Raw genomic sequence first — 14,542 nt, 5'->3', positions numbered from 1 at the left:
TTGGTTTTGGAAGTATCGGGGTCGCTATGCTTTATATACTATCAAAATAAATCTTCCCTCTGATAACGACCCCTGTTAGAGTGAGTTCTAAGACAGTCTCCAAACTTACAATTCTCATCCAAGATTCGCTGGCCACTCACAACACGTTAGTGGCGTTCCTGGAGGCGACTGAAGAACGTGTGAGTTGCCATGGGACTCTTGAGGAGTAGCCGAGAGGAAACCCTGGACTGGCCTTGTCTGGACCGCAAGTTGCAGGAATGACCGGCGAGGATATATGAGCGCCAACGTTAATGCGGATGATTGTGCGGCACGCACTGTACATGTGATGCACGAATATAGCTAGCAGTCGAAGTGATGACCAGCTTGTTCCCAGGCGACCCAGGCGGTGCAGATTCTGCGGTACGGTTGAGGTACAACGACGCAGGGATTCAATGGCCGTCTGTGTAATAGTGGTGGTTGTAGTACCCAGTAAAGTGCCTCAGGTGTGTAGGTGAAATAGCTCGGAATTTCACCGCGGCCTGTCGTCTTTAGGCATTGGCAGATTCATCATTGACAGCATGTTCCCTGCTGGGCCTGGAGCGCCAGCTTGGCCCTCTAGACTTTGCAGTAGGTTTTTGGCAAGATTGATATCGATATCGTCGTCGTCTTCATCGATTTCTTCACTCTGTTCGGTTTCATCACCGGGTTCCTTTTGTGACGCATTGGATATTACTTGCTGTGCAGTTGAGGACTTCTTCGGACGATTTAGGTCGAGGACCCCTGTGCCTCTCAGCTCCGCCTCCATCTGAGCAGAGAGCTTCTGTATTTCTTCCAAGTCGTCTTCGGATTCGGAGTCCAACTCTTCAATTCGACCGTGTGGAGCCGGGGGTTGCCTGGACGCCCCCTGAAGGCCAGGGTCAGAGGGCGGCAAACCCATCATTTCTTTCATCATCCGTGAAAACTCTTCTTCGTCGAAAGATGCCTCTTTATCTTCGCCTTCGTCACTCACTTCATCATCGACGTCATCGTCAATGCCCGAATCCGAGCCGAAATCATCAATGAAATCGGCGCCTTCGAATCCAGCAGAATCATCATTCAAGAATTTCTCGAACTGAGCCACGATGCGTTGAAGATTCTCTTGCGCGGTGGCATCCCCAAATGCGCCCCTGGCCTGTCCGTCGCTGGCTTTGCTCTTGTCCTTGCCCTTCAGCTCTCGGTCGAGATCCTCAAAACTGATGTCTAGCCATTTTTCATCATCCTGTCTCTTATCCCATCTGGAGATCTCTTCATCCGTCGGTAATCTCTCATCTCCAGAATCCACATCTTCCAATAGAAGCTTCATTTCTCTCACAGAGGCCTTGTCTTGGTTCTGAGGATCGGTGAGGAGCATTTCAAAGCCACACGAAAGTTTCATCCCTACTTCCGCCCGGTCAAATGCAATTCGGTCATTCCTTGGAGGAAGCTTTCCAATCCAGGACTTAGGTGCCGGAAAATCTTGGCTCTTGAGCTGTGCATAACCGACGCGGGTAAACCGTACGCTGACGGTGACAAAATCCTCCGGTTTGAAGATGAACGTGCTAGCGTCTTTGGACCTGAGAGGTCGCAGCGCGATGGGGTCTCGTAGATAAAAAGCCTCTACCGCTGCCGAGATATAGGCTGGCTTTTGGTGGAGGAGAAATGCGACCTTTCGCGGAATGGTCACGAGTGCTGAGTGGAGGTTCTCGTTGATCTGTTTGGGGTAGTTCCGTAATCGATAGAAAGCTTCTTCTTGGATCATTGTAGACCGCAAAAGTCGCTTGGGTTCCTCCTTAATTATCCTTATTGAGTCTGCAAGCGACAGCTTCTCAGTGACCTTCCGACCTCTATCGTTCTTCGGCTTGATGATGACAAGTTCCCCTTGGTGTATCCATACCTGTGCAGTTGGTCAGCCATCGACTATAATATGAGCATCTTTGCACCAGTAATGATACTCACTCTATTGTCCGCTATTTCCGGTTCAAGCCAGGCGGGCAGAGCGCCCGCCGCCTCAACGAGCAAAAACTGGCCGTCACTGTCGACCACCTTAACCCAGATATCTTGGTGCTTCTTTGTCAATTCGCGGAGGAGATAGACAATTACCCATTCATCTTCGATAGAGTCTCCGTAATTTGTGCGCCCTCGTAGTGCCATGATGCCTGTTAACGAAGGTGTTAGCATACTAGAGTCTACGCAGAGTTTCGGCTGCGCAGTCTGCGCTCACCATCTTCCTTCGTGATCTCCAACTTGAAGCCTTCCCGCTGCCATATATAATCCTTCAGATATTCTTTAGTCAGCTCGGCTGCGCTCCGTTGCACCTCCATCAATCGTGACCTTGTTTCTGTTGTCTCATCGTTGATGGCGGGGGCGGGGTTGGAGGGGATATAGTAAATGCAATATTCGACCGCATCGTCGGGGAGTTCTGGCTTAGGGATGGGACGAAAAGTGGATTTGAACCATTCAAGGTCTTCTTGAGACATGGGCGCCATCTTGGATAACTGAGCAACTCTGAGATCTGCTGCTCGTGAAAAGAGAGGAAAGGGTCGCCTTCCCTTGACTGCGGCCAGAGAAAATGATCAAATTACCGTCATGACTTCATACCGAAAGACGCGCGGCGAAATGCTCGGCCCGACCGCCGCGACAAACACACTAAACCAAATCAAGCCAGATGTCAACATTGCCCAGGCTAAGCCCAGAAGCCGGATGCTCACCGCCCAAAACACATCTGTATGATCAGGACTGCTTCCGCCCAATTGTTCTGCTGATTGGGGTTTATGAACGACGAGGATATGAGGATGATTGCGGATTGAAAACATTACAGTTGATTTGATTCTGGATCCGACACAAGTCTATTATCGCGTCAAACGCGTCGAAAATGGCGTACCCTTATATCGACACGCCGCGAACTGAGGTCGACGGAAACGCGACGTACTTGACCAACGGCTATCGGAGCGCGGGACGACACAACCTATCTGCGCTCGACTCAGTCGAAAACTCATTCCAGTCGCCTTCGAAAGATGGCGATATCCTCAAGTCGCTCGGAGACCGAAGGCGCAGTTCAGGCGGGTTCAAGCTCAGCACGCCGCGTGCTGGTTCGGGTTCGAGGCCTATAAAAAGCGCGTTGAAATCTCGGCAGCACCTTCCTACAGTTGCACCTGCTAAAGGTGAATTTACACCACTGATGCAGAGCGCTACGAAGAACAATCTGTTGAGAAATCTGACCACGACGCGCGGGGCCGGCGACGTCAAAACTCCAGCATACCTAAGAGCGAGTTATCGGAGTAATGTCAATACTCCGGGGTTACCGCCAATGGAGATGACTGGAATCGATGAGGAGGAGGACGTCACAGAAGAACCGACTCCTTTGCCACAGGTTGCGAGCAGCAGTGTTCAGAGCACTCCGCTCCCTTCTTTGCGAAGAGATGGAAATGTTCTCAATGATGGACAAAATAATATGACCTTGAAGGAGCAGGAAAAGGTGAGTCAGCAATGTTGTACTGACAAAATGGAACGAAACGAGAACTTCGCTAAAGGCCGTTTGCATCTAGTTAATTGATAAACTTGATAAAGATAATTTCGGACTGAAGCTGAAGATCCATTACCTGCAAGAACAATTGCAGAAAGCAGGTCCGGAGTATAACCAGGCGGCTCTCAAGGAGAATACGGAACTGAAAGTCACGAAGCTGACCATGCAACGAGACATTGCACGGTATAAGAAAAGCCTTCAACAGGCAGAACGCGACCTAGAGACCTACCGTCTACAATTTCAGGAAGTGAAGGAAAAATTGCGAAGGAGACAAATTGATGAGACTGTGCAGCAAGAGTTGGACTTGATGCGAGAAGAGATGGAAAGGAAAGATAACCGCGTAAGAGAGCTTCAAGAGGAGCTCAGAGAGGCCAAGGAACGCCAATCACAAAATCTTGAGAAGCTTCGCGACGAAATTGAGGATTTGGAGGCGGCCCTTCGGGAGAAGGATCGTACCATCGAAGCGCGTGAGGAGGAAATCGAAGAATTGAAGGACAGAGACAACAAGGACCGAGATTCAGTATCTGAGCTTGAAGCAGAGCTTCAACGCGCTAAGGAGCACCTGCAGGACTTGCAAGCAAGTTTAGATCAAGCCAAGGCCGATGCCGATGACGCACGAAATGCTGCGAACAAAGCTGTTCAGGAAAAGGCAAAGGCCGACCGAGACCTCCGGGAACTTCATGAAGAGATGGCGAATAAGTCTTTCAGCACTAAAGGCCTCACTCGTCAACTAGAGGAACGGACGGCCAAATTGGAAGACGACCTTGGTCAGCTGCAACGTGAGAATGATTCATTGAAGGAGCAGCTCGACCTGAAGACACAAAACGAACGCCGCCTGGAGGAACAGTATCGAAATATCCAACGGGATATAGATGAGGAGAAAAGAAAGTTGAGAGATGACGCTACTGCGGCAAAGCGCGAGCGAGACTCCACTCGACAAGAACGCGACAAACTGCTCTCCGAGTTGCAGGATGCACTGGATGAACTCCAAAGACGAACGGAAGAGAAAGATCTCTTACAAACCCGTCATCAAGCCCTGACTGATGAGTCTGGTAGTCTACAGCGCGAGCTCAGTCAGGAACGGTCTCAAGTTAGGGAACTTCAGCGAGCTTTGGACGAGGAAAAGCAGCGCTCGTTGGAAAACGGACGCATCATACGTGCACAGTACAAAGAAGAGGTCGAGCGGTTGCAAGAAGAAATCGAGTCTCTTCAGCACGAGATTGAAGACAAAGAAGGCCAGTTTGCGCTCGAGCAGGACAGGTGGGAAAGCGCAAAGCGGACTTTACAACTTCAGAAAGACCGGGCCGAGGACCAAGCGGCTGGCTACAAGCGCACTATCGAGAAGCTCGAGCAAGTTGAGCACTCTCTATCAGGCAAGGAAGTGAAACTGCAGGAGGTCATCGATAGTGAGAAGGCCCGACATTTCAATGCAGAAGCGGTTCTTAGTCGTCAAGTGAAGGAATTAAATGACGACATCGCATCGAAACGGGAAGTTATCGATGAGCTAAGAAACGAGCTTCTGTCTGTCAAGGAAGAATTGAGAGTCACCAAACGGGAGGAAGTCGCCTTGAGAGAGAGAGTTCAGGCTCTAGACGACGAGGTAGTTGTTCTTCAAGCAAGTTTAGAAGAAGAGCAAGAATACACGAAAGCTCGGCTGCAGAAAGGGTCTTCTGAAGACGGCCACTTGCAAAAATTGGTGGCAGAGAAGCAGAAGCTTCGTGATCAGCTGGCAAATGCTCACGTCGAACTACATGACCTGCGCACTTCAGTAGCTGAGCTAGAGGCCGAACGCGATGAACTCCAGAGTCAACTCGATAACGTCAAAGAGCAGGTTGGCGATACGGCACGATTTGACCGAGAGAAAATTGATCTACGCAAATCCACCCTACGCCTTGAAGGTGAGGTAAAGAGACTAAAGGACGATAAGGCTTCCCTTCTGGAAGCGAAAGAATCTCTTGAAAAGCAACTGAGCTCCGAAATTGAGCGTGCCACGCAGGAAGAGAACCGATTGTCGGCCGAAATTGATCAGCTTCAGGATAAGCTGCATGTGGCCTCCGGTGGGCGAGACAGAGAACTGACGCTGGCTAAAGGTAAAGTACAGCGTCTGGAGAAGCGCATCCATGAGCTTGAGTTGCTTCTTGAACAGCAGCCTCTCGGAGACAACGAACAGTCTAGTGCTAATGCGGATCTTTCAATGCTCCGTCATAATCTGGATGAGGCGCGAAAGAGAGAACGAGTACTGCTACAACGGGAAGCCGATCAGAAATCATCCGTTCGCAAATGCAAGCAGCGAATCTCTGAGCTGGAAAGGGAGCTCCACGATGCGTTGATGAATAAATACGAAACAAGTTCGCCTCATGGGTCGCCCTCCGACAAATTACATGAACAAACACGAAGCCTCCGGAAGCAGTTGTCTGAGACTCATCGGGCCTTGAAGGAGTTGCGTGCTAAGAACCGTGACCTCGAGCGAGCAGCCATGCGAGAGGAGGATCAGCGAGACCTCCACGAACTCCTCAAATCTTCCACTCTTGAAGCCGAATCACTGGCGTTGCAAGTGTCTGAGAGGGATGCTCGCCTCAGTGACTTGAAGTCGCAGCTTCGCAGAGTCCGTGAGGAACGCGCCTTCTGTAGCAGAAAAGCTGAGGCGGCCACCAAAGAGCTAGAAAGTCTTCGAGAACGCTATGACAGAATCGTAAAGAGCATGGAGTCCCACGCCGACAATAAGAACAGACACGACAAAGAGATCTCAGGTCTCGGTAGGGAGATCATTTGGCTTCGAGCTCGTTTGAGGCGAGAGGAGAAGTTCCGGCGTGACCTAGCTTGGAGCAAGGGCCTGATGGAGCTTGGAGAACGCGTCCGCGTTGCTTGGTATGTTGTACCCGTATTGTGTTTCCTCCTCTCGTACAGCCACTGACTGTCAACTAGTAACGAGGCCGACCTCAGGATGATCAACGAGATGGGCGTCAAGCCTCTGGACCGAACTTATTTCCGCACTCCGCGGCAAAAACTGAAGGCTGCCATCTCCATGATTCTGGCCACAGTTCGCATGCAAAGAAAGTCTCGTGAATGGTCGAAGACGAAGAAGTTAGGCGAAGGCCTCAAGCGGGCCAAAAATGAAGTGTTGAAGAAGAGGAGGGAGAGCTCCGGCAAAGCCGCAATGACTTGATATTTGATATCCTCGATTCCTTGCTTATATTGTTCTCTGTTCCTCCATATAGCCCTCATTCTCGTCTGATTCTGTTGCAGAGATTCCCCTGTGTGCTTTGCATACCCGATTCACATATGGTCTTGTTTAGCTTCTTTCCTAAGGTGTTTGATGGATGTATTAGTTTCGATCTTGATTACTGCGAATGCTCTAGGCTTTTGATTCATCGCCGGTCAAGCGCCGGGGATACTGCGGAGTTGGGCATAGGTTATGACTTGGGCATTGTTGCTTTCATGATCAGGATATTCCAATGAGAAATGTCATAGCTTTTTACTCGTCATTACTTACTGAGAACCAATTCAGTCCAGATGGACAACTATAAAGGATTTGAAATTTCGAATCTGCCTATTGATCCTTGACAGCTGGTTTGCAGCATAAAGTTTTGTGACAAAGCTCTTCGTGAGTTATGAACAAGTCCGACCCATATCCAAGCCGTTTAAGTGTGACAAAACACAAGAGATGGGAAGAAAGAACGCCTCGCCTCGCCGAACGGATAACGCTTCTGAACACCGAGCTCTTGATGACAACATAAAGAAGAAAAGGTAAGGGCATAACGAAGACATAACGCATAGTGATGGCTGTATGTGAAATAGCAGGACCGAAGGCGGCTCTTTGACGATTCCCCGATGCGTCGGGGGAAAATCTCAAAGACGCACATCTATACCGGTACTGATAAGAAGGCAGTACGCAGTGAGGTTCCGTCAGTTGTATCGTTGCAGGAACAGAGGTGAAGAACGAAGAAAGGGACAAGATCAAGCTCCCTCACTGCCAAATTCTTTGGTCCATTCCGCGTTCCTTTGGAGGTCTTCCTGGCTGACTGTTGGTCTTGAATTGCGAACAGCCTTGATGAAGTCCTTCAACATAAGAGGTGGCTCGAGGAGCTGATCGGCTTCAATGTCCACCCATGACATCTCGATCGCACCGCTATCGCCAGGCGAACACGGAGTCAATTTCTCTGCGCCATCGACCATAACCTGCCGCTCATCAGTGAGATTCAGGTCGTAAAAGGGAAAAGAGAGGCTCTTACCTTCTTGTAATGTGTCGCCGTCTGAATCTTACGAATGGGCTGCATCAGCGCATCCTGGACGGCGATGCTGATATCACTACCAGAATAGCCCTCGCTCATCTCTGCCAAGGTCCGGTAGTCGGCCTGCGTCATTTGGCACGGTGTTTGACCCACGGCGAGCATGAACATCTTCATCCGGGCGTTGAGATCGGGAAGACTGATATGTACTCTCCGCTGGAATCTCCGTCGAATCGCTGCATCTAATTGCCAAGGGATATTTGTTGCGCCTAAGATCAGCACTCCTCGCGAGTCCTTGCCGACACCGTCCATTTGTACAAGAAGTTCGGTCTTGATACGGCGAGATGCCTCTGATTCTCCTTCGCCACGAGGTCCACAAAGAGCATCTACCTCGTCAATAAAGATGATCGCTGGTTTGTTTTCGCGCGCCATGTTAAAGAGCTGCTTGACAAGCCTGTAGAGTATGTGTTAGTGGAAGCCGTACTGATGAGTGCGATGCTCGTCGCTTCAGGGAATTTTTACCTCTCACTCTCGCCCATCCACTTAGACACTAAGTCACTGCTACTGACACTGAAGAACGTGCTGTTTGCTTCCGTCGCAACGGCTTTTGCCAGGTATGACTTTCCGGTACCCGGAGGTCCATAGAGCAGAATACCCTTCCAAGGCTGCCGTTTCCCAGTGAACAGGTGCGGAAATTTGATAGGTAAGATAACAGCCTCCTTTAAAGCCTCTTTGGCGCTTTCAAGACCTGCAACGTCCTCCCATTTCACGTTCGGTTTGTCCGACAAGATAGCACCAGCGAGTGCCGACCGTAGCTTCTTCGCATCAGCATCTTCATTGTCATCGTCTTCCTTCCTAAGGAAACGCGTGAATCAGTATGAGACCCAACAATTCGGCCTGTGTCGATACAAAGACAGGAATTCCGAGGCCATACCCGCCCTTCCCACTTCCTTGCGCCACCTTGCCGTTGGCGCCAATAGCGCTCGGTTTCTTTTTGTCTTCACTCTGAGCCAAATGGTTTTTAAGTTTCTCTGCTCGATCCATATACTCGGCCGTCTTTGCGCGAATCATCTCCTTGGACCTGGGGTTTTTCTCCCACTTCAAGGCCAGCATGAACAGCTCCAGTGCGGAGTAGTAGCCCTGATACGCCTTCTCGTACTCGCCCCCATTGTCTAGCTCGATGGCCTTCTTTACGGCATCAATTGCCCGACCTAAGAAATCTGTATTATTTGTCATGATCACACGCAGTTCCGCCTGCTTGTTTCTCCAACACTGGCGTCGACGTTGGGGAGCCGATCGGAGAGTGAAAGGCGGGGGGAGCAACGAAGGGACAGACAGTTGCCTGGTTGATTTGATTGCCAGTGAACGGGGGTAACCGGCGAAACAGCTAAAAAGAATGGGCGAGGCCGAGTACCAGTGGTTTTTCAACGCATAAGCTAATCGTGTTAATGCGACAGAAGGGACAGTAAGTGCTTTTTCTTGTTCACCAACAGCAGTATGACGACGAGAGGAAGTGGACGGCCACTTGCCTGGAGGAAGTTGATTTGGTCGTTGTTCACCGTTCTGTCATTACCGTAATTACCAACATTTTGTGTCCCCGCCAACGCCCCTCACGCTCAGAGACAGCATTGCCAAAGTCATAATCAACCTTGGAAGGAGCATACGTAAGGCACTATGGCAGACCCGCAGAAGCAGTTTCAGGCTCTCTCTGATGAGTATCAGCAGCTACAAACCGGTATGTGATCCTGGTTCACAGCACCCAAAACAATTCAATCAACTCCATGGCATCATCGCAAGCTCTAACGCGCTGCCAATATCTTCTCCAGACCTCGAAGGTTTCATCGATGCTCGCCAGAAGCTCGAGTCGCAGCAGCAGGAAAACAAGGGTGTGCAGGCGGAATTCGACAAACTGGATGAGGATTCGAGAATCTACAAGATTGTTGGGCCGGTCTTATTGAAGCAAGACAAGAACGAAGCCGTCATGGCTGTAAACGGACGACTCGACTTTATTGAGAAGGAAATGTGCGTTTTTCCTTGTCTTATACTTCCGGCACGGGTTGAAGATCATGGCTGACGGCATCGATAGCAAGAGAATCGAGGGACAGATCAAGGAGGCTCAAGAAAAGGCTGAGAAGAAACGGGCGGAGGTGAGAAACTCCTCCAAAAAGTTGTCATAGTCGAGTTCTGACGCACTATTGTCACGGCAGATTGTTCAATTCCAAGCCCAGCTTCAGCAGCAAGCTGCCGCTTCTGCTTGAGGATTTTGAATCCTGGATCAATCCGGTTCCCTTGGGAATCTGGTCCTAATCTCAAGGATGCCAGACCACACTAGTCTTGGTAATGCCTTGTCGCACAGCTCCACCTCGTCTGTGGGATACAACGCATGCTTTGCGCTCCTTTGGCCATCGTAAGAGGACAGTCCAGATTAAGCGAATCTGGTCAACTACCGGGTCAGGTCAGAGTGGGGTGGTTTTGCCGATATATCTACGTATTCGCCACGAAATGATATATGTGAAGCTTGACTCGAGGATTCTGACGGCCGAAATTCTATATACCCCCTGTGTGCCGAGCTGCAGTCTAAAGTCGCATCGAATGCTAGCCGATGCGAAATCACTATGCATTAATTTTGTCTATAGAGTCAAGAGAAAGGGACCTGCAGAGTAATGTCTCGTAACAGTCAGAACGACCCGCACGTATATAGCGCAACGGGCCGCTCTTAGACACTGAGTCGTCTGTAACAGCAGATCATAAAGACGCCATTGGGATATATTGCTTTTGAAAGGTTCTCCGTAATTACCCGCGGCTATAATCATCGCTTTTGAATCTATTTCGTCAACTCCTCCCATTGTACGCCAGCCCATTCCTCACGCCATCCAACCACTCCAACCTGTTTGGGCCCACAGTCTTTACTGCAGACACCAAGGATGATGGTGCCCCATTCCATACCAGCATCATCCTTGGGCTCTAACCCGACTCCCTCGCGGCCCTCTTCTAAAACAGTAATAGCGTGCGGTACAAGCTGTAGCTCAAAGACGCGTTCACTACCGCAGTACTCGCAGCGTGGAAACCGGCTGGCGCCACTTGTGACAGTCGTCACCCGCGAACCGGAGGCGCCATGCTTCGGGTCGTGGAGTCGCTTGCCCACAGCGTCTGTGTAAGAATATAGGAGGGGAGATCCACGGAATTCATAGCGCAAAACTTGTTCTGGGTTGTGTGCTAGACGTGTTGAAAATCGGATAAAGGCCTTGTCCAACTCAGACTCAAAGGCATCCTTGAGATCTGAAGAAGATCCTTTGCCTGTTTCCTCCTCTTCGGTGTTATCTATCGTGACATTCGCAGGTATTGTTGGTGTGGGGGGTCGAGAAAGAGTCTCATATTCGGCGTCCAAGTAAAACTGCGGATACGGAGCTGGGAAGGCGGACTTCTCAGGCCAAGGGGCAGCGGGTCCAGCGGCTTCCGGTGGCATGGTTTCTGGGGGTGGAGAGGAGACTCTGACCTTGTCGGCGAAGGTCTCGGAAAGAGTGGTAGTTGATTGTGTTGTAGTTGAGGTCTCTTTAGCTGGCGTCGGTGCTGCAGTAGGAGCCGCAAATGGGTTACTGGGAAACCCTGAAGATGTATTCGATGAGAAAGGATTCGGGTTCGCGGAGACACTGCTAGTGAGGGAGGTAGTCCCGAATAGACTCGCTCCTAGATCCTGCTTCGGAGCCTCGACCTTCTCTTGTTTGTCCTCCTTCGGCTTCTCTTCGGTTTTCCGTGGCGCCTGCTCGACCTTGAGCTTCCTCACTGCGCGCAACGCTCTGATGCTGCCTGGCTTCTTATTGCACGCCTTTCTAGGACATCCAAATATATACAACCGTCTCTCATCATCAGGGAAATGATCGGGAAGGTCACCGTGCAACTCAAGGAGGAGAAGCATAGGACTGTTGCACACTTTGCAGTTGGCGAAATCACCTGGGGGCGGGGTAGAATCGTCAAGCCATGTCTGAACCATGAAAATCAGTATGATTACATCCTTGATAGTCGCGTCGCTCCACATACCGGCCAGCCTCCAAGGTGACTGATACTATCATCTATGACTTCTTCGGATGGATATCCCAGAAGCACCCCGGTCTCAGTGAAATCCCCCTCATCATCAAAACCCGAGGAATCGCTGTCGTACGGATCCATTGTCGCGAGGTCTGAGAGATCGAAAGATCAAAAATCAGATTGAGCTTATATTTCCAGAAATTGCATATAAAAAAACAAGCAAAGTGTAGCGCTATCGACCCCTCCAAAAGTTCTTTTCCAGGGAAAAAAGATAAAAAGATCGGGCGCGATAAGCGATACGAGCCGGGTATTAAACCAGTCCGAATGTGGACTAGAGCAATATCGCCTCTGTGCTGTCTTGAGGGCTCCCATCATCCCCAACGACAGCACTTCCTTTGGTGAACGTCTGACATATTCATCTGTTTAAACAGGGTGACTCAATCTTGTATATCTCATACTATTGTCTGTCTGTCTGTTGATGGAATCTTATGGTTCCGAATGAGACAGTGAATCGAGGTTGTCTTGGCCGGAACTCCAACAGTGACGTACTAGTAGTTTGGTTGATCCTAGTGCCCTCCAGCATCAACTGTACCATTGCCTGACATCTAATGCACTTATGGAATCTTCATCGCGGTCGATTCAACATGCATTCCTACGCTTGTGTACTATTTCGCTTGCAATAACCTTTTTTGCCTCGCTCATCAGTGCGGAAAAACAACCACTTGGCACACCTCACAACAGCCCAAAACGGATTGCAATTATCGGTGAACAACTCGAAATCTAGTTTTTCCAGTAGAAGACTAATATCAATTCAGGAACTGGGGCTGCAGGATCATCAACTGCGTACTCTTTGCGCAAGCTTGCAGATTCCCTGCAACTGCCAGTTGACATAACGGTCTATGAACGGAACTCATATATCGGCGGCCGTTCGACAACCGTCAACGCGCTGGATGATCCGAAGTACCCAGTAGAGCTGGGCGCTTCCATCTTCGTATCGGTCAACTATAACCTAGTGAACGCCTCCAAGGAATTGGGACTTGCTGTCCGAAGCGCCGACCAAGCTCGCCCCAGAGAGTCTGACGATACGATTGGCGTCTGGGACGGCGAGCAATTTGTGCTGGTGCTACAGGACACCTATAGCTGGTGGAATATTGCTACATTGTTATGGCGCTATGGATTGTCACCCATTCGCACTCAGAACCTAATGAGAAGCACAGTCAACAAGTTTCTCCGACTTTATGACTCGCCTTATTTCCCATTCAGATCCCTTACTTCGGCTGCGGCCGCAGTTGACTTGCTAAATACAACGGCAGTCCCAGGAGAAGCTTTTCTTCAGGACGGCGGCATATCCGCGGAGTTTTCGCGAGATGTGATTCAAGCAAGCACGCGAGTCAACTACGGGCAGAATCTACCTCTGATCCACGGTCTCGAGACGATGGTGTGCATGGCTACGGACGGAGCGGTTTCTATCGAGGGTGGCAATTGGCAGATTTTCGATGGCATGCTGAGGTCCTCAGAGGCCAATGTCAGACTCAATCACAGTGTGACGTCTATTCAACGGAATGCTGATGGCACTCTGGCTGTCGGGTTCAAGGCTACCGAAGTCGAAGAAAACTCCGTGTTCGACGAGGTGGTTATCGCCGGTCCATTGCAATATTCAGGCATCGCTATCGAACCACCCCTCCAGCACACCCCCGATCAAATCCCCTACGTCAAGCTCCATGTGACTCTCTTCTCCTCACCACATCTGCTTTCTCCACGATTCTTCAATCTCCCGTCTAACAAACGCGCTCCCGAGACCGTTCTCACGACTCTTCCCCGCGGGGTGGACTTGGGCTCCAACAAGGCAGGCGTCGGCCCAGCCGGCTTCTGGAGCATCAGCACCCTCCGCACTGTGCAAGCTCCGCGTAGTGACGGTACCCATGAGAAACAATACGTATACAAAGTTTTCTCACCTGAGCGTCTCAACGCGTCGTTCGTGGGCGCTATCCTCGGTCTCGAGAACAAAGAATACTCTGTTGATGCGCCAATTGGCGACCTTCCAAAGGATGATGTGAGCTGGCACTATGAGAAGATCTGGAACCCCTACCCGTTCCTCTACCCGCGGGTTACCTTCGAGGACACAATGATAGCGCCGAATCTCTGGTACACAGGCGGCATTGAGAGCTTCATCTCAACCATGGAAACCAGCGCCCTGATGGGTAAGAATGTGGCTTCGTTGATCTCGCAGTCATGGGACAATCAAGAGGGCAGAGATGGTCAGGAAACGACGCGCCTGGAGAAGACTGAACTCTAAGAGATCCAAATCTATAACGCTCTCGTTTGTGTGTCACTGTAGCTACAGGAAGTATATAAATGTGTGACCACGATCGTGGAAGTGAGGTCCAAGTTGCAAAACAATATCCGTCCCATAAAGAATATTACTGGAATATGATCATGTCGTTTCTCGGTCACTCACCCCGTGCTGGAAAACGGACGCTGAAGATGAGAAGCTGGGAGAAGCTGGGAGAAGCTCGGCAGCACTTGAAGTGGATAAGATGAGAACCGTTAACTACAGCTATATGGTTGAAAAAGGGAACATCTTGAAATCATTAATCTTTTAAGTCCATTCATAGACTACCTTAGTCACGATGATTGATGGTAGCTAGGCCCATTTTGTGGCCAGACAGTGAACCTTTCGTCCTGTTGAAGTAATGTTGAATATTTGTTCATGCTCATGTATACCGTATCCCATGACCCGCGTAAGGTTGAAAAAGCAGACCTGTAA

General features: G+C 50.2%; 6 protein-coding genes across 6 annotated transcripts; 3 read left to right on the top strand and 3 right to left on the bottom strand.

Annotated features, from left to right (window-relative positions):
* Positions 1-508: 508 nt before the first annotated feature.
* AFUA_3G09380 (putative regulatory factor Sgt1) lies at positions 509-2,567 on the bottom strand (the record flags this gene model as incomplete). The annotated part of the gene is made up of 3 exons (XM_749588.2): positions 2,219-2,567; positions 1,954-2,153; positions 509-1,891 (listed from the first exon to the last, which is right to left on the bottom strand). The coding sequence occupies exons 1-3, from the start codon at positions 2,481-2,483 to the stop codon at positions 509-511; spliced, it is 1,848 nt and encodes a 615-aa protein (XP_754681.1). The 5' UTR covers positions 2,484-2,567.
* Positions 2,568-2,583: 16 nt separating this feature from the next.
* Positions 2,584-6,686, top strand: AFUA_3G09370 (putative spindle-pole body protein (Pcp1); the record flags this gene model as incomplete). The annotated part of the gene is made up of 4 exons (XM_749589.1): positions 2,584-2,721; positions 2,843-3,472; positions 3,582-6,388; positions 6,446-6,686. 4 exons carry the CDS (start codon positions 2,584-2,586, stop codon positions 6,684-6,686), a joined length of 3,816 nt encoding a protein of 1,271 aa, XP_754682.1.
* A 342-nt stretch (positions 6,687-7,028) lies between these two features.
* On the bottom strand, positions 7,029-8,985 carry AFUA_3G09360 (AAA family ATPase VPS4; the record flags this gene model as incomplete). The annotated part of the gene is made up of 4 exons (XM_749590.2): positions 7,029-7,699; positions 7,753-8,203; positions 8,272-8,604; positions 8,684-8,985. The coding sequence occupies 4 exons, from the start codon at positions 8,983-8,985 to the stop codon at positions 7,478-7,480; spliced, it is 1,308 nt and encodes a 435-aa protein (XP_754683.1). The 3' UTR covers positions 7,029-7,477.
* A 438-nt stretch (positions 8,986-9,423) lies between these two features.
* On the top strand, positions 9,424-10,007 carry AFUA_3G09350 (tubulin-binding prefolding complex subunit YKE2; the record flags this gene model as incomplete). The annotated part of the gene is made up of 4 exons (XM_077804387.1): positions 9,424-9,484; positions 9,576-9,771; positions 9,836-9,896; positions 9,957-10,007. The coding sequence occupies 4 exons, from the start codon at positions 9,424-9,426 to the stop codon at positions 10,005-10,007; spliced, it is 369 nt and encodes a 122-aa protein (XP_077660541.1).
* Positions 10,008-10,573: 566 nt separating this feature from the next.
* AFUA_3G09340 (small subunit rRNA maturation protein TSR4) lies at positions 10,574-12,037 on the bottom strand (the record flags this gene model as incomplete). Its single annotated transcript, XM_749592.2, has 2 exons — positions 11,788-12,037; positions 10,574-11,731 (listed from the first exon to the last, which is right to left on the bottom strand). The coding sequence occupies exons 1-2, from the start codon at positions 11,914-11,916 to the stop codon at positions 10,574-10,576; spliced, it is 1,287 nt and encodes a 428-aa protein (XP_754685.1). The 5' UTR covers positions 11,917-12,037.
* A 119-nt stretch (positions 12,038-12,156) lies between these two features.
* On the top strand, positions 12,157-14,071 carry AFUA_3G09330 (putative prenylcysteine lyase; the record flags this gene model as incomplete). Its single annotated transcript, XM_749593.2, has 2 exons — positions 12,157-12,539; positions 12,591-14,071. The coding sequence occupies exons 1-2, from the start codon at positions 12,392-12,394 to the stop codon at positions 14,069-14,071; spliced, it is 1,629 nt and encodes a 542-aa protein (XP_754686.1). The 5' UTR covers positions 12,157-12,391.
* Positions 14,072-14,542: the final 471 nt, after the last annotated feature.

Source organism: Aspergillus fumigatus, chromosome 3, assembly GCF_000002655.1.
Source record: "Aspergillus fumigatus Af293 chromosome 3, whole genome shotgun sequence".
Taxonomy (NCBI): domain Eukaryota; kingdom Fungi; phylum Ascomycota; class Eurotiomycetes; order Eurotiales; family Aspergillaceae; genus Aspergillus; species Aspergillus fumigatus.
Note: the sequence above shows the minus strand (reverse complement) of the source record. Positions and strands in the feature narration are given on the sequence as shown.